This window comes from Lampris incognitus, chromosome 1 (genome assembly GCF_029633865.1).
Source record: "Lampris incognitus isolate fLamInc1 chromosome 1, fLamInc1.hap2, whole genome shotgun sequence".
Taxonomy (NCBI): Eukaryota; Metazoa; Chordata; class Actinopteri; order Lampriformes; family Lampridae; genus Lampris; species Lampris incognitus.
In genome coordinates, this window is record NC_079211.1 from 5,351,246 (window position 1) to 5,372,870 (window position 21,625).

The 21,625-nt window shown below is 43.4% G+C and overlaps 1 protein-coding gene across 3 annotated transcripts in view; it reads right to left on the minus strand.

Moving 5' to 3' along the window:
* Window positions 1-21,625, minus strand: part of rnf130 (ring finger protein 130) — a 77,549-nt gene that overhangs the window by 9,821 nt on the left and 46,103 nt on the right. For all 3 annotated transcript variants that reach the window (XM_056275780.1, XM_056275772.1, XM_056275789.1), the window contains one exon: window positions 5,396-5,603. In XM_056275780.1, coding sequence (XP_056131755.1) covers window positions 5,396-5,603 — 208 coding nt within the window. The remainder of the gene's footprint in view (window positions 1-5,395; window positions 5,604-21,625) is intronic.

The following is a 21,625-nucleotide window of genomic DNA, read 5'->3' on the forward strand; positions in this document are numbered from 1 at the left end:
GATGTTTGATTTTGATACCCGTGTTGAGGTTTGATGTGGTCATTAACTGATATAAGATGTGCTGACATAAAGCAGGTGGGCTTACATGCTTGCAGCTATGAATGTTTCTGTGCAATAAGAGTCACAGTCAGTCTCCTCTTTGAAGAACATGCATGGGCACCCCCCTGTGGTGCAATATTTCAATAGTGTAATAATGTAACAGTGATGCAAACCAGTGCAATAGTGTCATAATCAGGTTATCTTCTTTATAGGTGTATTATTCTATTTGTGTGATATAGGATTTGTACAATTTAGTTTTATTTGTGTGTGTGCTTTTTTTTGTATGTGTTAGCAATAGGGCAATAGCATAATAATTAAATTCTCCTTTTTTACTTGTATTTATGTACTACAATTTATATACTAAATGTATATACTAAAAAGTGGACCGGAGGGTGTGCTCCAATTATCGGGACGTCACACTGCTCAGTCTCCCTGGGAAAGTCTACTCTAAGGTGCTGGAAAGGAGGCTCTGACCGATTGTTTAACCTCGGATCCAGGAAGAACAATGCGGATTCCTTCCTGGCCGTGGAACAATGGACCAACTCTTTACCCTTGTGGAAGTGCTGAGGGAAGCATGGGAGTTTGATCAGCCAGCCTACATGTGTTTTGTGGACTTGGAGAAGGCTTACGACTGTGTACCCCGGAGAACTCTGTGGGGAGGAGTACTGCGAGAGTATGGGGTACCGGGGCAGTTGCTACAAGCCATCCGGTCCTTGTATAATCAAAGTGAGAGGCGTGTCCGCATTCTCGGCACAAAGTCAAACATGTTTTCGGTGGGTGTTGGATTCCGCAACGGTTGTCCATTGTCTCCAATTCTGTTTGTGATATTCATGGACAGGATCTCAAGGCGCAGCCAAGGTGAGGAGTGTGTCTGTTTTGGGAACCTCAGAATTGCATCTCTGCTCTTCGCAGATGATGTGGTTTTGTTGGCTTCATCAGAACGTGACCTCCTGCGTGCACTTGGGGTGGTTTGCAGCTGAGTGTGAAATGGCCGGGAAGAGAGTCAGCACCTCCAAGTCTGAGACCATGGTTCTCTACCAGAAAATGGTGGATTGCTCCCTCCGGGTTGGAGATGAGTTGTTGCCTAAAGTGAAGGAGTTCAAGTATCTCGGGGTCTTGTTCACGAGTGAGGTTAGGATGGAGCGGGAGATTGACAGGCGGATTTGTGCAGCATCAGCAGTAATGCAAACGTTGTACTGGACCGTTGTAGTGAAGAGGGAGCTGAGCCAGAGGGCAAAGCTCCCAATTTACGAGTTAATCTTTATTCCAACCCTCACCTATGGTCATGAGCTTTGGGTAGTGACCGAAAGGGTGAGATCGCAGATACAAGCGGCTGAAATGAGTTTCCTCCGTAGGGTGTCTGGACTCAGCCTTAGGGATAGGGTGAGGAGCTTGGACATCCGGAGGGAGCTCGGAGTAGAGCCGCTGCTCCTTCACTTCGAAAGGAGTCAGTTGAGGTGGTTCGGGCATCTGATTAGGATGCCTGCTGGGTGCCTTCCTTTGGAGGTTTACCGGGCAAGTCCAACTGGGAGGAGACCCCGGGGTAGACCAAGAACTCGCTGGAGAGACTACATGTCCAATCTGGCCTGGGAACGCCTTGGGATCCCCTGGGAGGAGTTGGAGGGCGTTGCTGGGGAGAGGGACGTCTGCCCTACTTAGCTTGCTGCCACCGCGACCCGACCCCGGAGAAGTGGCTGAAGATGAGATGAGATATATATACTAAAATTTGTGTCTTTTTTTCTGTTACTTGCTTTTGATATTAATAAGTCGTACTTTTGTATATACTCATATAGTTTTAAATGTTATGACTATTTATTGGTGTTGTTCCAAATTTCTGAATAAAAATTACAGTTAGTGCAGAATAGTGCTTTTTGTTGGGGGCTGAAGGGGGGGGGGGGGGTCGCCCAGGGCGCCATACAAGGTAGAACTGCCACCACGCGCACACACACACACACACACACACACACACACACACACACACACACACATACACACACACACACACACACAGCCCTACCCCGAGTTCGGCTTTGAAGAAAGAAAACAAAGGAATACCTGACCCGACAAACCAAACCACCAGGTGAAAAATCTAAACGATCAAGCTTCATGTGATTCTGGTTTAGAGCTGAAACCTGACTGAATAGATGTCCCATTCATTTTCTCCACAGACATGTCAGAAAATCCCCTTATACCAAGTTTTAAGTCTTGAATCAATACAACCAGCGATGAGATGACTCGTGGCCTTATAACAATTATATTATAACTGATAAATAAATAAAATTGAAAAACACAGAGACAAAGTACAACAATGTGTACTTAAGGTTTTATGACGATAGAGCGAACTACTCATCCCACAAGGCATTTGGAACGACGTCAACAATTCCTTTACTGCGCACGTCAACTGGTTCTAACCAACTTTTACAACCATGCATATTTTCTCTTTAATGGTTTTTTTTAAAATTTAATGTAGTTTTCTATGGTTTGTGTTTTTCTCATCCCTAAAAAAGCCCATCGGGTCTGACAGAAAACATGGCGACGCAGCTCGATACCGACGTAGATGATGTCCCCTCGCTACATTCTGGTTTCCAACCGCGCGTCTTGGGAGTGGTTTACGTCCCCATGACAACAGCACCGACTCCGATTGGTGGAGCTCACTTTAGGATCGTAGGCTTTGGGAATAAAATGAGACGTTTTTTAAAAGGAAGTAGTTGGAATCAGACTGACTTTTGGCTTCTACAGGGACGTTTAATGTGCTTCACAATGTGGCAGCTCATGTTAAGTCTACCTCACACACTTAATACGTTGTAGCTGAGAATCACGTTCACTGTGGCGACGATGGATGGACTCCCCTTCCGGCGTGGGGAGGCGGCAGTGTGAATTCACATCTGCGGCGGCCTCACCCAGTACCGTCGATGCAGCGTCTTCGTCCACATCTGTATCTCAATTTCTGTCTCTATTTGATGGCTGGGAGCGCTGGCGCTGGATCGGCTGCGAGAGCTCGGTCTGCTGCGCTGTGGGCTCAGGGGCCGTGGCCTCGCCCGGAGCTGCACCCGAGGAGGTAACACGGAGGGCGGTCTGACAGGACGTGTAATCGGGGCGGGCTAAGCTAACTGCTAGCTCATGCAGACCGGCGGTTCCGACAGTCATCCTGGCTGGCGTTTGCTCCCTTGGACAGTTATTTTTTGTTGTTGTTCAGTTTGGATATACGTATGTGTTAGTTTGGATATGTGTGTTCTTGTAGTTGTTGAATGTGTTTTTGTCTTTGTGTTGTACTGCTGTGGGCTGGGGGAAACAGCATTTTGTTTCATTTCATGAGGTGAAATGACAAATAAAGTGTTCCTGATTTTTACTTCCTGAATCAAACATTTCAACTCTATTAGAATCAAACGTCCCACAATCCTTTGCTGGACTACAAAATATTTGTCTACAACAAGCAAACTGAAGAAAACGTGTTTATTTGTGAGGCGGAGCAGGTGTTGGGCCACTCCCTGCCACGCAGGGTTATCTTTAGGCAGATGGGAGAAATGGACTGAAGAGTATACAGAACTTAACCTTCAGGACAAAGCAAAACATCGTCACATTTTACAAAACTCTAAACATTGTGTGTGTGTGTGTGTTTGTGTCTCCCTAAAGTGTAATTGGAGATGCGCAAACTTGCAGAAAGAGACAAAAAGAGTGAGAGAGTGGGTCGAGAGAGAGGCTGAGTGGGTAAAGACCAGAGCTTCATGCGTTGAGCGTGTGAAGGAGATTTGCTGGTCGACTGTAGCTTCAGCTGGGATGAAACACTTGTTGTGTGGAATTGTGGTGGACAGCCGGGTTTACCAGCTATGTTGTACGGTTTGGAGACGGTGGCAAAAAGACAGGAGGTGGAGGTGGCAGAGTTGAAGATGCTCAGATTTTCACTGGGAGTGATGAAGAAGGACAGGATTAGGAACGATTATATTAGAGGGACAGCTCAGGTTGGACGGTTTGGAGACAAAGCAAGAGAGACAAGATGGAGATGGTTTGGACATGTGTGGAGGAGAGATGCTGGGTATACTGGGAGAAGGATGCTGAATATGGAGCTGCCAGGGAAGAGGAGAAGAGGAAGGCTGAAGAGGAGGTTTATGGAGGTGGTGAGGGAGGACATGCAGGTGGCTGGTGTGACAGAGGAGGATGCAGAGGACAGGAAGAGATGGAAACGGATGATCCGCTGTGGCGCCCCCTAACGGGAGCAGCCGAAACAGGAAGTAGAAGAAAATTGTGGTGGGCAGACAAGCCAAGGATCTGCCCAACAGTCTAAGGGACATGACACACCAGGACGATGGTTGGCCAGTGTCGGGCCGTCGGTGAGCGTCTGTGACCCTAGTTTTTGTGGTGTGTCCCGCCCCGTCGGCACTAGTCGGACCCGTCGGCAGCTTTTGGGCTGATTCAGCATGTTGAATGGGCGGAGCCCGTCGGTGAGAGAGATCACTCTGATCGGCTGTTCAGCTTCGCGACTCAGTGCAGAACGTACATGCTAGTTGGCCGTCGGCTGTAGTCTTTGCGGTGTGTTCAAGTGCTACTTTTTGGCCCAGATGGGAGGCGACGTGAGGTGACGCAACAGCCGGCCTTCGTCGCCGCTTGTCGGTTTGGCGTGTCTGGGCCCTAAGGTTGTCCAGCCAATCACACAAACCCAATTTAACATCGCACTGTCAAACCACCTCTTCAAAATTACAGGTAGATTTTAACAATTGTGGCGGTGTTGAAGCATGACCAGATGCTATCAGCGTGGTAGAGATGAAGAGGAGCGATGGGGGTCAGGGTCTCTGAGTTTCGACCGCTGGACGGTGAGGGAACCGTTCAGCTATTACAGAAACTCTCACTGAAGAAATTCCTTTGCACAATTTCCATTCGGCTTGCATATCAAGAACCATGTCTTCATTGCCAAGAGTTGAGTATTATTATTAGTATTAAAAAAGAAAGGTGACTTTCAAAGCCACTGATTACATCCTGAAGCTTCAGTCGCCTTGTTTCCAGTGCGTCTTCCAGCGGCAGTCATTACAACGCCCCAGATTCAGGTACCAGTCGCTTTGTTCGTGCTTCGCGTTCAGGTACAACAACACAAACAACAGACACCCAACTTTTATGCGGAGGCTAGAAAATAAAATATTTATATTCTATGAGTTTCTTAGATGAATTTGCAGATTAATTTGACCCCTCCTTCAGTTCATCCCCCAGAGAGCTTCTGACAGAAAAATTCCATTCATCATTTCACCGAAGGGGCAGGTGAACACAAAGCGTGAGAGAGAGAAAGAAAGGAAGAAAGAAAGAGAAGGAAAAGAGAAATGGAAAAACTAAGCAGGACCAAAGTGTGGCGATCCGCTGCGTGTCTTACTGGTGACGGCGATGTTGATCTCCCCGTTGCGGGGCGTGACCTCTCCGTCCGAGGGAACCGGAGGAGACCCAGAGTGCCTCAGAGGCTCCAGACTGATGGAGGCTTCGCTGGACAGATCCACCAACGCCGTCCTCTGGCTGCTGGACGTCTGACTGCGCCCTATCCTCTCCATGTCAAAGGCCCCATTGTCCACACATGGCAGGTTGGGCTATAGAGGGGACACACACAGACACACACAGACACACACACATGGATGATGTAATATGGTTTCCATGTCACCATCTGACCCCAAATCAAGCTTCTTCTGTCCTAGCACTGCTCTTGTTTTTGCTCTGTCTGGGTCTCTCATTCGTCATAAGGCGGTCTGCTAACACTGCTTATCAGCAATGACTTACAAATGAACTTTAACACACTTGACGACTCATCAGAATAATATTCAGCTTTCTGTCTCACAGACAGGGAACGAAGCCTTAGTCGCTGTTCTCATGAAGGTGACTCACTTTTAAACCAACCATAAAGTATGTCACCATAAAGTATATTACCATAAAGTATATCACCATAAAGTATGTCACCATAAAGTATATTACTATAAAGTATATCACCATAAAGTATATTACCATAAAGTATATTACCATAAAGTATATCACCATAAAGTATATTACCATAAAGTATATCACCATAAAGTATATTACCATAAAGTATATCACCATAAAGTATACTACCATAAAGTATATAGCCATAAAGTATATCACCATAAAGCATATAACCATAAAGTATATTACTATAAAGTATATCACCATAAAGTATATTACCATAAAGTATATTACCATAAAGCATATCACCATAAAGTATGTCACCATAAAGCATATCACCATAAAGTATATCACCATAAAGTATGTCACCATAAAGTATATCACCATAAAGTATGTCACCATAAAGCATATTACTATACAGTATATCACCATAAAGTGTGTCACCATAAAGTATATTACCATAAAGCATATCACCATAAAGTATGTCACCATAAAGCATATCACCATAAAGTATGTCACCATAAAGTATATCACCATAAAGTATGTCACCATAAAGTATATTACTATAAAGTATATCACCATAAAATATGTCACCATAAAGTATATCACCATAAAGTATGTCACCATAAAGTATATTACCATAAAGTATATTACCATAAAGTATATTACCATAAAGCATATCACCATAAAGTATGTCACCATAAAGCATATTACCATAAAGTATATTACCATAAAGTATATTACCATAAAGTATATTACTATAAAGTATATTACCATAAAGCATATCACCATAAAGTATGTCACCATAAAGCATATCACCATAAAGTATATTACCATAAAGTATATTACCATAAAGTATATTACCATAAAGTATATTACTATAAAGTATATCACCATAAAGTATGTCACCATAAAGCATATCACCATAAAGTATATTACCATAAAATATATCACCATAAAGCATATCACCATAAAGTATATCACCATAAAGTATATTACCATAAAGTATATTACCATAAGTATGTCACCATAAAGTATATTACCATAAAGTATATCACCGTAAAGTATATTACCATAAAGTATATTACCATAAAGTATATCACCATAAAGTATATTACCATAAAGTATATCACCATAAAGTATATTACCATAAAGTATATCACCATAAAGTATATTACCATAAAGTATATTACCATAAAGTATATCACCATAAAGTATATTACCATAAGTATATCACCATAAAGTATATCACCATAAAGTATATCACCATAAAGTATATCACCATAAAGCGGCTCTGAAACAACTTATATTCAGACTATTAGGTTATATCCTTAACATCAACCTACAGTGCTGTGTAAAAGTATTTCCTTTATTGTTGCACATTTGTCACACTGAATGGTTTCAGATCTTCATATAAGATGCAGTGAGACAGAACCAGGGCAAACACAAAATTCAGTTCTCAAACGGCAGTTCCATTTATTAAAGGAAAAAGGCTACCCCAGCTCATCCACTGGCACTCATCAGCTGCCAGTGAGTCACACTGAGTCACACTGGCAGCTGACGAGTGTGCGACGCACCAAACAAGCTTGTACTGCAATGTATTAAAGTTTATTTCCCTACATCTACCTTAATATTACGCTCCTCATTTGTTCAGCTATTTAATCTACACCCTGGATGGTTTCCAGAAGAAGAAAACCCCACTATCTCTCTCCGTCTCTCCATATTGCTATTTTACTACAGGAGCCCTAGTCTGACTCACACAGGGACCTGACAAAAGGTCGTAACCCCTTGACAGAGGTGTAGGCTTATCGTTGATGAAGAGCGTAGAGACATGTTGGTGTTAATGTGAATGGGCTCAAGTACGGACCTGTTAAAAGGAGTCTTGATACACCTGAAAAAACTGCAAACTGGTATTGCTTTTACACAAGAGACCCATCTTACCACACAGGAGCATAAGCAACTGAGGAAGACAATGGGTAGGACATGTATTATCTTCATCCTTAAAGGAGCAATGATTTTGGGCAGAACTTATAAATATTTTCAAAGCGAATTCAACGCCGCCCTTCCCAATCAGAAAGCATCAGGACGCCTCCAAAGCCACGCCCCGAAAACACACGCACACGCCGGACACCCCAGCGGATTGAAGCGAAAGCATTTCGCCCGAGACCTGCATCGTTCTGAGCGGAGCCGAACTAGCTGTGCCGAATGATGTCACACACGCGAGAGAAAACTAACTTTATTATTATAACGAGCATAAACAACGAACATGTCTATTGTTAGCACTCACAGCTGTCAAGCTAGCGTGTTATTATTGAACATTTTGTCGAAAACTGACTGCTGCAGTAAGCTGACCGGTTTTTGATAGACAGCTCACTCGTTCCAATCATTTGCCTTGGTCGTTCATTTGATTGGATGTCATTGTTTTGGCTCCTGCCCCCTACAGGAACGACGGATTTTTTTCATTTCAGTGTCAAACGTCTTATTTTTTTGAGTACTATCGATTACTGTTGAGATATAATAAGACATTTAAAATTTTGACAAAAATTGGTGGCCGCCTATAGCTCCTTTAATCCCAAAGCCTGAGGAGTGGCTATTTAGTAGAAAAACACTCCGGTGATGATTGGACAAAGTATTATTGAGCCATCAGGCCAATATGTGTCAGTCAATTGTCAGATTTACCCAGAACCCTGGACACTTTACATTTATATGCACTCAATGATGATGATGATGAATCCATTATTCAGGACATCTTTCTCAGGGTATCAGGGGGATGACAAAATGTACTTGCTGGGGGTGACTTTAATTTTTGCTTGGATCTTGTTCTGGATAAGTCAACCTCGACAGTATCCAAAACAAAAGCAGCCAAAACTACCTTGGCTTTATGAAAGATTTTAATTTGATGGCTGTGTAGAGACAAATGCTCCTCAAGCCAGGGACTAATCCTTCTATTCCTGCCCCCATAACTCTCATACCAGGATTGACCTGTTTCTGTTATCAATGTAGCTAACTTATAGACCATTACAACCTGAATACTTATCTAGAACCCTGTCGGATCACTCACCTTTGACCCTTTCTATCTTGATGCCAGAAAATCCAACTAATTCATATCGATGGCGTTTGAACCCTACTCTTCTTCAAAAACCAGATTCCTGCAAGTGTATTAGGGACCAGATAGAGTTATTCTGTGAGACAAACTGTACCTCTACTCCCAATAGTTTTATATACACGCTAAAAGATTATTAAAGGGGACACATAATCTCCTATACCAAAGGTATTAAAAAGAAATACATGGCAGAAACAGAAGAACTGGAAGCAGAAACTTTGAAATTGGAAAAGGAGTTCCAACAGACTGGGTCCAAGAAGTTATACCAATCACTGGCAAACAAAAAGTTCAAATACAATACATTCCATACTTATAGAATTGAAAATGCATTCCCCCCCCCCCCTTTTTCTTCCCAGTTGTATCCGGCCAATTACCCCACTCTTCCGAGCCGTCCCGGTCGCTGCTCCACCCCCTCTGCTGATCCAGGGAGGGCTGCAGACTACCACATGCCTCCTCCTCCCATACATGTGGAGTCGTCAGCTGCTTCTTTTCACCTGACAGTGAGGAGTTTCACCAGGGGGACGTAGCGCATGGGAGGATCACGCTATTCCCCCCAGTTCCCCCTCCCCCCTGAACAGGCGCCCTGACCGACCAGAGGAGGCGCTAGTGCAGTGACCAGGACACATACCCACATCCGGCTTCCCATCTGCAGACATGGCCAATTGTGTGTGTAGGGACGCCCGACCAAGCCGGCGGTAACATGGGGATTCGAACTGGCGATCCCCGTGTTGGTAGGCAACGGAATAGACTGCTACGGTACCCAGACACCCCTTGAAAAACCACTTATAAGAAGTACATACAGATATTATGAATTGGGAGAGAAGGCACGCAAAATCTTGTCCTGGCAACTGAGAACAGAGGGAAGCTCAAGGACAATTAATGCAATTCAAACTGAAACGGGTTCAGTCCCATATAACCCAATAGACATTAATGACACATTTAAACAGTTTTATACAAATTCATACACATCAGAATCTCCAGAAGACCTGACTTAAACTGATGAATTTCTGTCCACCACTGAACTGCCCAAACTTGGCCAAGAAGACCAAATGAATCTTGATCTTCCCTTCACACAGAGAGAAATTGAAAAGGCCCTGGACTGGGAAGACGGTTTCCCCCCTGATTTTACAGAGAATGTAAGGATGTACTCATCCCCCTCATCATGGATGTAATTAACTTAGCATCTAAAACTCAAAATCTTCCCAAATCATTCTCTACTGCCATAATCACTGTATTCAGGCTATAAATTGATCTCTCAGGCCCTAGATAACAGGCTTGGCCAACATTTGCCACAATTAATAAATCCAGACCAGAGTGGCTTTATTTTGAATCGCTCATCAGCTAACAATTTATGTAGGCCCTTTAATATTATCCACCTAACAAACTCTAAAACTGAGCTTAGTATAGCTGTAGCTCTAGATGCTGAAAAGGCCTCTCAGAGGCTGGAGTGGTCGTATTTATTTAAAGTTTTGGCCAAGTTTGGGTTTGGCCAGTTGTTCGTTAATTGGATAAAAACCCTTTATCATGAACCCCGGGCAAAAATTACCACTAACGGACAGATCTCGACAGCATTTCCCTTGAGTAGATCGAGTCGACAGAGTTGCCCTTTGTCTCCAGGACTCTTTGTCTTGGCTATTGAGCCCTTAGCCGAAGCAATTAGACAGGATCCTGATATAAAGGGTTTCAAAGTAGAGCAAACAAATCATAAAATTACTCTCCTGGCAGATGATGTAATTTTGTACATAACAGACCCTGGTAACTCCCTCACCAAATTACAGACTCTGTTAAACGCTTATGGTGTTATTTAATGTAATGGCTTCATCAGTGTATGCGTGTGCGTGTGTGTGTGAATGTGAGGCATATATTGTAAAAAAGCGCTCTGAGTGGTCGGTAGACTCGAAAAGCGCTATATAATAATAGTAATAATAATAATAATAAATTAAACATATATAGCGCTTATATATATACACTACCGTTCAAAAGTTTGGGATCACCCAAACAATTTTGTGTTTTCCATGAAAAGTCACACTTATTCACCACCATATGTTGTGAAATGAATAGAAAATAGAGTCAAGACATTGACAAGGTTAGAAATAATGATTTGTATTTGAAATAAGATTTTTTTTACATCAAACTTTGCTTTCGTCAAAGAATCCTCCATTTGCAGCAATTACAGCATTGCAGACCTTTGGCATTCTAGCTGTTAATTTGTTGAGGTAATCTGGAGAAATTGCACCCCACGCTTCCAGAAGCAGCTCCCACAAGTTGGATTGGTTGGATGGGCACTTCTTGCGTACCATACGGTCAAGCTGCTCCCACAACAGCTCAATGGGGTTCAGATCTGGTGACTGCGCTGGCCACTCCATTACCGATAGAATACCAGCTGCCTGCTTCTGCTCTAAATAGTTCTTGCACAATTTGGAGGTGTGTTTAGGGTCATTGTCCTGTTGTAGGATGAAATTGGCTCCAATCAAGCGCTGTCCACTGGGTATGGCATGGCGTTGCAAAATGGAGTGATAGCCTTCCTTATTCAGAATCCCTTTTACCCTGTACAAATCTCCCACCTTACCAGCACCAAAGCAACCCCAGACCATCACATTACCTCCACCATGCTTAACAGATGGCGTCAGGCATTCTTCCAGCATCTTTTCATTTGTTCTGCGTCTCACAAACGTTCTTCTTTGTGATCCAAACACCTCAAACTTGGATTCATCCGTCCACAACACTTTTTTCCAGTCTTCCTCTGTCCAATGTCTGTGTTCTTTTGCCCATCTTAATCTTTTTCTTTTATTGGTCAGTCTCAGATATGGCTTTTTCTTTGCCACTCTGCCCTGAAGCCCAGAATCCCGCAGCCGCCTCTTCACTGTAGATGTTGACACTGGTGTTTTGCGGGTACTATTTAATGAAGATGCCAGTTGGGGACCTGTGAGGCGTCTGTTTCTCAAACTAGAGACTCTAATGTACTTATCTTCTTGCTCAGTTGTGCAACGCGGCCTCCCACTTCTTATTCTACTCTGGTTAGAGCCTGTTTGTGCTGTCCTCTGAAGGGAGTAGTACACACCGGTGTAGGAAATCTTCAATTTCTTAGCAATTTCTCGCATGGAATAGCCTTCATTTCTAAGAACAGGAATAGACTGTCGAGTTTCAGATGAAAGTTCTCTTTTTCTCATTTTGAGCGTTTAATTGACCCCACAAATGTGATGCTCCAGAAACTCAATCTGCTCAAAGGAAGGTCAGTTTTGTAGCTTCTGTAACGAGCTAAACTGTTTTCAGATGTGTGAACATGATTGCACAAGGGTTTTCTAATCATCAATTAGCCTTCTGAGCCAATGAGCAAACACATTGTACCATTAGAACACTGGAGTGATAGTTGCTTGAAATGGGCCTCTATACACCTATGTAGATATTGCACCAAAAACCAGACATTTGCAGCTAGAATAGTCATTTACCACATTAGCAATGTATAGAGTGTATTTCTTTAAAGTTAAGACTAGTTTAAAGTTATCTTCATTGAACAGTACAGTCCTTTTCCTTCAAAAATATGGACATTTCAATGTGATCCCAAACTTTTGAACGGTAGTGTATATATATATATACACTACCGTTCAAAAGTTTGGGATCACCCAAACAATTTCGTGTTTTCCATGAAAAGTCACACTTATTCACCACCATATGTTGTGAAATGAATAGAAAATAGAGTCAAGACATTGACAAGGTTAGAAATAATGATTTGTATTTGAAATAAGATTTTTTTTACATCAAACTTTGCTTTCGTCAAAGAATCCTCCATTTGCAGCAATTACAGCATTGCAGACCTTTGGCATTCTAGCTGTTAATTTGTTGAGGTAATCTGGAGAAATTGCACCCCACGCTTCCAGAAGCAGCTCCCACAAGTTGGATTGGTTGGATGGGCACTTCTTTGAGCAGATTGAGTTTCTGGAGCATCACATTTGTGGGGTCAATTAAACGCTCAAAATGGCCAGAAAAAGAGAACTTTCATCTGAAACTCGACAGTCTATTCTTGTTCTTAGAAATGAAGGCTATTCCATGCGAGAAATTGCTAAGAAATTGAAGATTTCCTACACCAGTGTGTACTACTCCCTTCAGAGGACAGCACAAACAGGCTCTAACAGGTACTATTTAATGAAGATGCCAGTTGGGGACCTGTGAGGCGTCTGTTTCTCAAACTAGAGACTCTAATGTACTTATCTTCTTGCTCAGTTGTGCAACGCGGCCTCCCACTTCTTTTTCTACTCTGGTTAGAGCCTGTTTGTGCTGTCCTCTGAAGGGAGTAGTACACACCGGTGTAGGAAATCTTCAATTTCTTAGCAATTTCTCGCATGGAATAGCCTTCATTTCTAAGAACAAGAATAGACTGTCGAGTTTCAGATGAAAGTTCTCTTTTTCTGGCCATTTTGAGCGTTTAATTGACCCCACAAATGTGATGCTCCAGAAACTCAGTCTGCTCAAAGAAGTGCCCATCCAACCAATCCAACTTGTGGGAGCTGCTTCTGGAAGCGTGGGGTGCAATTTCTCCAGATTACCTCAACAAATTAACAGCTAGAATGCCAAAGGTCTGCAATGCTGTAATTGCTGCAAATGGAGGATTCTTTGACGAAAGCAAAGTTTGACGTAAAAAAAATCTTATTTCAAATACAAATCATTATTTCTAACCTTGTCAATGTCTTGACTCTATTTTCTATTCATTTCACAACATATGGTGGTGAATAAGTGTGACTTTTCACGGAAAACACAAAATTGTTTGGGTGATCCCAAACTTTTGAACGGTAGTGTATGTATGTATGTATATATATATATATATATATATATATATATATATATATATATATATATATATATATATATATATAGCTTTTCTATCACTCAAAGTCGCTTTACAATAAATGGGGTGAAACAAGATGACAGATAAACAGAACACAGACATGGATGGGAAGGGGGGCTACGAGAGGGAGAAGCAGCAGCCACACACGACTCCAGCAGTACTCTCCCACTTAAACACACTCAAAAGGGAAAGAAAAACAAACATCATAAATCACATAAAACACAGATGAAGTCTGAAGAGGTGAGTCCAGATCAATGACCTGAATGTGGGCAGACCGCAGCAGTGTCCGATGCGCTTGGGGAGGGAGTTGAGGGAGGAGGGCAAGCCGAGCGCTCGGTCCCAAATAAAATGCAGTCCACTTACCATTTATTTCAAAATATAAGGTGAACTGGGAAAAAAGTGAAGTTATTCCACTGACGAATTTTGATTACAGTGAGTATAAGAAAACAAGCCCATCCAAGTGGCTTCCGAATGGTATAAAATATCTCAGAATAACTGTAGATAATGACCTTAAACATTTGTACACATTTAATTACCCCCCCCCCCATTGCTCAGTAGAATTGAAGATGATCTACATAGGTCGATGAGTTTGCCCGTTACTCTAATTGGCAGAGTTAACGGTGTGAAAATGGATACATTACCGAGGTCACAGTATCTTTTCCAGTCCTTGCCCATTCCACTACCCAAAACTTTCTTTAAAACCCTCAACAAACATGTTAGACAATGTATATGGAAGTGTAAAGTGCCCAGGGTACCTATAGAAAAATGATTATAGATTAGGGGGCCTTCGATTACCCAGTTTTAAAATGTATTATTTGGCAGCTCAAATGTGATTTATTTCATCCTTTTTTGAGGGTGATAGTGTCCCCTCCAGGATACAACTTGGATTGCACTCCTTGAAAGAAAGGGTATCCAGTGATTTTATTCTGTAAGCGGATCTCCAGAATTATATCCAACAGGACAGACAATCCTATTTTAAAGCATTTGATTAAAATATGGTGTGAGACTCACGGAAGTCTTGGGCTGAAAATGGGACTATCACAAAAAACACCTCTGACACAACATGAATTCATACCCATGACTCTAAACAACAAGATTCTGGAGACTCGGCATCATAAAGGGATCCAGCATTAGGAAGACTGTTACGAAAAAGGACTTCTCACGTCCTTTGAACAACTGAAGAGGAAATACGACATGTCCAACAAGACATTCTTCTGCTATCTTCAGTTAAGATCTTTTCTTAGAACCAACCTGGGCCCTGGAATGACTTTACCTGTACTTACTGATGTGGAGAAACTGCTTCATGAGGGAAATGTCTAAAATTTCTAAAATATACTCCTTACTGCTGAATAAGGGCCCGGGCTGCACAAATCTTGAGCGAGATGGGGATCAGATCGGAACATAGCAATTGATGAACAACTCTGGTCAGATTTATGTCACGGCAGTTTGTCAGCCACCATTAATGCCCGCCACAGACTGGTTCACTATAATTTCCTCCATCAACCGTTCCTCACCCCACAGAAACTACATAAATCCAACCCTGAATCATCAGACATGAACTTCAGATGTGGTGTAGAGGTCGGCTCCTTCCTGCACTGTACCTGGCTTTGTTGTGGTACAACTTCTGTGACATCTTGACCAAGATCACAGGCATTACCTTCCCATTACATCCTGAGTTTTGGTTACTGGGGAACTTCACAAGTGTCAGTAGCTCCTCAACCAATTCCCAAATTAAATTTATGGAAATCACTTTATGTGTGGAAAGGAAATGCAAAACAGTGACATGGAAATCTGGTTCCCCTCTCCTCACTGATAGATGGTCTTTGGAAATGAACAGTTGTATTCCTCTTGAAAAGATCACATATATGTAGTCTTAGAAAAGGATACAACACCTTTCTGAAAATTTGGCAGCCTTACCTAGAGTACATAGGTACATCACTGACGCCACCATAGGGATGTGATCATTTCTGGTTAGCCGGAAGGCCTCTTTAAAGGATATAACACTGTGTGAGTGCAGTGTCTCTGTATTTCAATCTAAGCGTTGACCCCCCCCCCCCCCATGTCTTCCGTTTATAGGAAGAGTAGGGAATTGGGGTTTCTTTGGTGTTTTGTGTTCTGTATGGTTGTTAAACTGGGTTTGGAAATGGGGGGGGGGGCAGAACCAAGAGCAGGAAAAGATATTGAAAGAAATTGAGGCTTTGCAGCTTTAGTCGGCAAGCACACAGAAACAGAGTGAGAAAGATGAGCAAGAGAAGAGAGAAATCAAAAACATGGTTTCCAACAGGAAGTTAGCACAGAGCACAGCCCACAGTCATCCACCTCCTCCATGGCAAAAGGACTTTAGGATCTCTGGCCAAATCTGTGATCCCAGACAGAAAGACCGACTTACATTTTGTCAAATTGAACATGGTCTAAGTAAGGGGCTTCCAGAAATACTGCCGGATACTCTGTTCTCACTATCAGGGAAAGAGTACAATGGCTCTCTATAAGCAGCTGACCTCAGAGGTTCAGGGCACCAAAGAAAATCCACAGAATTTCCTTATTCATGCATTCGATCTGAGAGAGGATCTTGTTTGCCTCGCAGGAAACTGAGTCAGGCCTCAAGTATGACCCAGGGTTAGTGCTGAACACATTGCTTCACACTACGTCACCTGGCCTGCAGAGTGACAACATAAAATGTGATCGCTGTTACTTCAGCGAATGAACACAGCATGTGCCTATGAGGCAGAGAGGCAAAATGTGAGAAAATTGTTAGGGCAACAATGGCCTGTCTATCCACTCAGCCCAGTCCAACAGTGCTCTTGTAAAGAACTAAAAAAACAAACAAAAAAAACCCATCTGCTCAACAAAACTTGGGGAAATCAGGAAGCTTCGGAACTACTGGGAAGCTTGCCGCCACAAAGTCATCCATCAGGTGGGAAAACATATACCAATATATGAAGTGCTGCCGGAGCAAAGTCAAGTCAAGTCAATTTTATTTGTATAGCCCAATATCACAAATTACAAATTTGCCTTAAGGGGCTTTACGGCAACTCAACATCCTGTCCTTAGCTTAGACCCTCGCATCGGATAAGAAACAACTGTCTAAAAAAATCCCTCTGACAGGGAGGAAAAAAATGGGAAGAAACCTCAGGGAGAGCAACAGAGGAGGGATCTCTCTCCCAAAACATAAAAAAAGTAAAGGGAGAGGAAGTAGAATTCTGCACCGTAATCTCCTATTGCCATGTGACCACTTGCCCCCAGAGATCCAGCTAAAACCTGCCAAATTAAAGAGACAAATTACAGCTCAGACCAGTAGAGACAGGGAAGAACCAAATCAAGATGATGATGATGATGATGATGATAGTAATGACAATGACTATGGGCATTATTATATGTACAGGGATCAGCCTCTGCCTGTGATGCAGCCCCAGGTAAACATAGACAGAGAGGATGCTGACAGGGAACTCGTAGGACCCTCACAGGATGCAGAGCATCAGACAACAAGACATATCCCAGCTGCGACAGCCTCAGGACAGAGGAGACAAGCTGAAAGAAGGGGAGACATCTGGCCAGGGGAGATGATAGTTCAAGAGGAAATTGCCCTGGAAAAGCAAATGCCAGCATTATTGTCACCTGTTCCAAGGGAAAACAGTGAAACAGAACAAGGATACCAGCAACCAGTGAGAGAGAGACGAGTGCTGAGAGTTTTCCACATGTAACCAGCAGGATAATCCAGTTTTCTACAGCACTGGACTCCCAAGTAACACCATGTACTGGTACCGGCCAGTGCCCTATGGAGCAATGCAAACAACAGTTGCATGGATAACTCCAGTAGAGCCCTTGAACTACCAGCCTGTTGTTGTATCTGGGTACTGAATGAAGAGCACCTAAAAGACTATTGCGCACACACACAGTCGATACACTCATGGACTGTTGGAAAAGCCGAGTGCTAACATACACACACACACACACTCCATACACTCATGGACTGTTGGAGAAGTGAGAGGTGCTTGTTGAGACCTTGTAGCCTACTTCATATTGATGGTAAGGTTCTGTATTAGTCATGTTTAGATTCAACAGGGCTGGCAGTAATCAAGCCTGGGTGTGTCTGCTCTAGCTGAATCCAATGGTCAATTAAATTTTGGTAATTGTTTTGATTGAGTAACTAAAATGTCAGTTACTTTTTCACACTGGGTCAGTTGGTGTTGGATAACTTTTTTCCCTTTAAACAAATAGAATAATAATTTAAGACTAAATTTTGTGTTGACTTGGGTTCACTTCATTTTAAATTACATTTTTATGAAGATTTGAAACAATTAAGTGTGACAAATATGCAGAAATAGAGGAAATCAGGAAGGCGGCAAATACTTACAGCACTGTATGTGAGAACATTCATTCATTCATTCATTCATCATCAGCCGCTTCTCCGGGGTCGGGTCGCAGTGGCAGCAAGCTAAGTAGGGCACTCCAGACGTCCCTCTCCCCAGTAACACCCTCCAGCTCCTCCTGGGGGATCCCAAGGTGTTCCCAGGCCCGATTGGACATGTAGTCCCTCCAGCAAGTTCTGGATCTACCCCGGGGTCTCCTACCAGTTGGCCGAGCCCGGTAAACCTCCAAAGGAAGGTGCCCAGGAGGCATCCTGATCACATGCCCGAACCACCTCAACTGGCTCCTTTCGACACGAAGGAGCAGCGGCTCTATGTGCTCCCTCCAGATGTCTGAGCTCCTTACCCTATCTCTAAGGCTGAGCCCAGACACCCTACGGAGGAAACTCATTTCAGCAGCTTGTAGGGTTGGGTATCGAAAACGGCGCCCATATGGCACCGACTGAAATATCTCGGTCCTACCGAGTATCAAACTCTTTGGAAAAAAAAAAAAAACGGTGCCAAATTTCGATACTCTACGGTAGACGACGTGAACGCTATCGCAGCCAGCCAATCACTGCCGGCGTTGTTGTACACTGACAAATCAGCATGAAGCTATTTGGTATGCGTGTGTGTCTCGTGAGTGACTGGTTGGAGCTGAAAACCCGCGGGCAAGATGCGTTCCAAAGCGTGGCTACGCTTTGTAAGAATAGACAGCAAACCTGACACAGTGAAATGCGACCGCTGCAAAGCCATCATCAAATGCAAGCCTGGGAATACGTCGAATATGATGAAACATCTGATCACGCATCTGATAAATGTACGAGTGAACAACTGCTCTGTGTTTGATAACGTTAATGTACGTGCTGCTGCCAACGTTAACGTTAGCTCTGGGACAACGGCCACTGGGTCTTCTGGTACCACTGCTAGCAATGATGAAACAGGTAAGGACGGTTCTGTCCAGTGTTTCTGGTTCTAACGTTAGCTGTATGTCTGAGGTAAAAAAGAAATTAAGCTAGTCTAACGTCATAGAACGTTAGCTACGCTAGGTTATAAAAACGAAGCTAATGTAGCTAGCACTGGCTAACTTTAGTTAACAGTTAGCAGTCTGAGGATAAAAAAAAGAAAATATAACGTTAGCTCTGCATTTTCCTGACTTTATCTCCTATTTCATTCGTCCCTACTCCAAGCCTGCAGTAGTGTAGATTGCCAAGTCGAGCCAAGTCAAGTCTGTGTGACTCCATTCTCTTTGGCTAGTACCAATGCTAAGATGAGGAAAGAAAAGAGGGGGGAATGTTATTGGGCTGTAACCCGTTTCATAGTTGTTTTTTTTTAAACTTATTTCTGATTTTTCCCTTTTTTCTCCCAATTTAGTGGCCAGTCGATCCCTATTTTAATTCAAACACCCTCGTACTGCACATCCAAAGACGCATTCATGTGACGAACACAGGCCGACTCCACCCCCCTCCCAAAGACAGCGTTGCCAATTATCGCTGCTTCATCGAGTCCGGCCATAGTCAGATCTGACGAGACCGGGGCGCGAACCCCGGTCCCCAGTGGGCAACTGCATCAACACAAAGCCGATGCTTAGACCGCTACACCACCGTGGACTAACCCGCTTCATAGTTAAGGGGTTGCAGCCCTTCAATACAGTTAAATCTCCATCTTTTAGGTAAGTTACATTTGCAACGATCTACTAGGAAAAGTAACAGTAAATACATGAACTCTTTGAGGACGAAGACAGGGCCCTAACCATCAGCGGAAATGTGGAGGGTGTCAGCACAAACGTGCAGACTGAAGCAGAGAGGGCAAGAAAGGAGTTGGAGCTGTATAGAAGCCTACCTAATGTGCTGACCTCAACAAATCCAGTAATCTGGTGGTTTGAGAGAAAGGAGACTTTACCAGTCTTGTTTGGTCTAAGGGCTAGGTATTTGTGTCCCCAAGCATCCTCCACTCCCGTTGAGTGTAGAAAGGGCCCGTCTCCTGCCAGATAGGGCAGATATGCTTATCTTCCTGCGTAAGAATGCTAAATGAGAATGAGCAAACATACATTAAAGAGGTCAGCCTGCACGTTGACCTCATTGTCATTGTATCCTTTCAATCTCAACGTGTTAGAGTACAGAACCAAAATAACATAATGTGTCAATGAATTATGGTGCTCGCTGTATAGAAAAGTAGTTTGCTGATAATCCTATAAGGTTTTCATAATATATAGTATCGAAAAAAGTATCGTTTAGGCATCGTATCGAATTGGAGGTATTGGTTTTGGTATCGAAAATTTTCGGACGATACCCAACCCTAGCCGCTTGTATCCACGATCTCACACTTTCGGTCACTACCTAAAGCTCATGACCACAGGTGAGGGTTGGAAAGAAGACTGACTGGTAAATTGAGAGCTTTGCCTTCCGGCTCAGCTCCCTCTTTACCACAACGGTCCGGTACAACGTCCGCATTACTGCGGATGCTGCACCAATCTGCCTGTCAATCTCCCGCTCCATCCTACCCTCACTCGTGAACAAGACCCCGAGATACTTGAACTCCTTCACTTGAGGCAACAACTCATCCCCAACTTGGAGGGAGCAATCCACCATTTTCCGGTAGAGAACCATGACTTCAGACTTGGAGGGGCTGACTCTCATCCCAGCCATTTCCATTTCACCACCCCAGTGGGCACTGGAGGTCGCGTTCTGATGAAGCCAACAAAACATCATCATCTGCGAAGAGCAGAGATGCAATTCTGAGGTTCCCAAAACGGACACACTCCTCACCTTGGCTGTGCCTTGAGATCCTGTCCATGAATATCACAAACAGAATCGGAGACAAGGGACAACCTTGGTGGAGTCTGACACCCACCCAAAACGTATTTGACTGTACTGAGAATGCGAACACAGCTCTCACTTTGGTTATACAAGGACTGGATGGCTTGTAGCAACTGCCCCGGTACCCCATACTCCCGCAGTACCCCCCACAGAGTGCCCTGGGGTACACGATCGTAAGCCTTCTCCAAGTCCACAAAACACATGTAGACTGGCTGGTCAAACTCCCACGCCCCCCTCAGCACTTCTGCAAAGGTAAAGAACAGGTAAAGTATGTGAGGACAGTTAGCCCTATTTTCCACAGCAAGGTGAACGGCCCTGAGGACAGAAGAAATCCATTTCAATGGCATTTCCATTAGCGCTTGGATTGATTTGATGTGGAATGGATCCAAACTGTTCATTTCTGGACTTTTGGCTCGGTTTGAATCGTGCTGAATGTGGCCAGATCATGGTGGTGGGCGGGGCTTAATGACATTGGTATTCAATGAATAATAATAAATGAACGCCACTTTATTTCGTCATTGTACAGGTTACAATGAAATGTGTCTTCTGCGTTTAACCCATCCTATTGTATAGGAGCAGTGGGCAG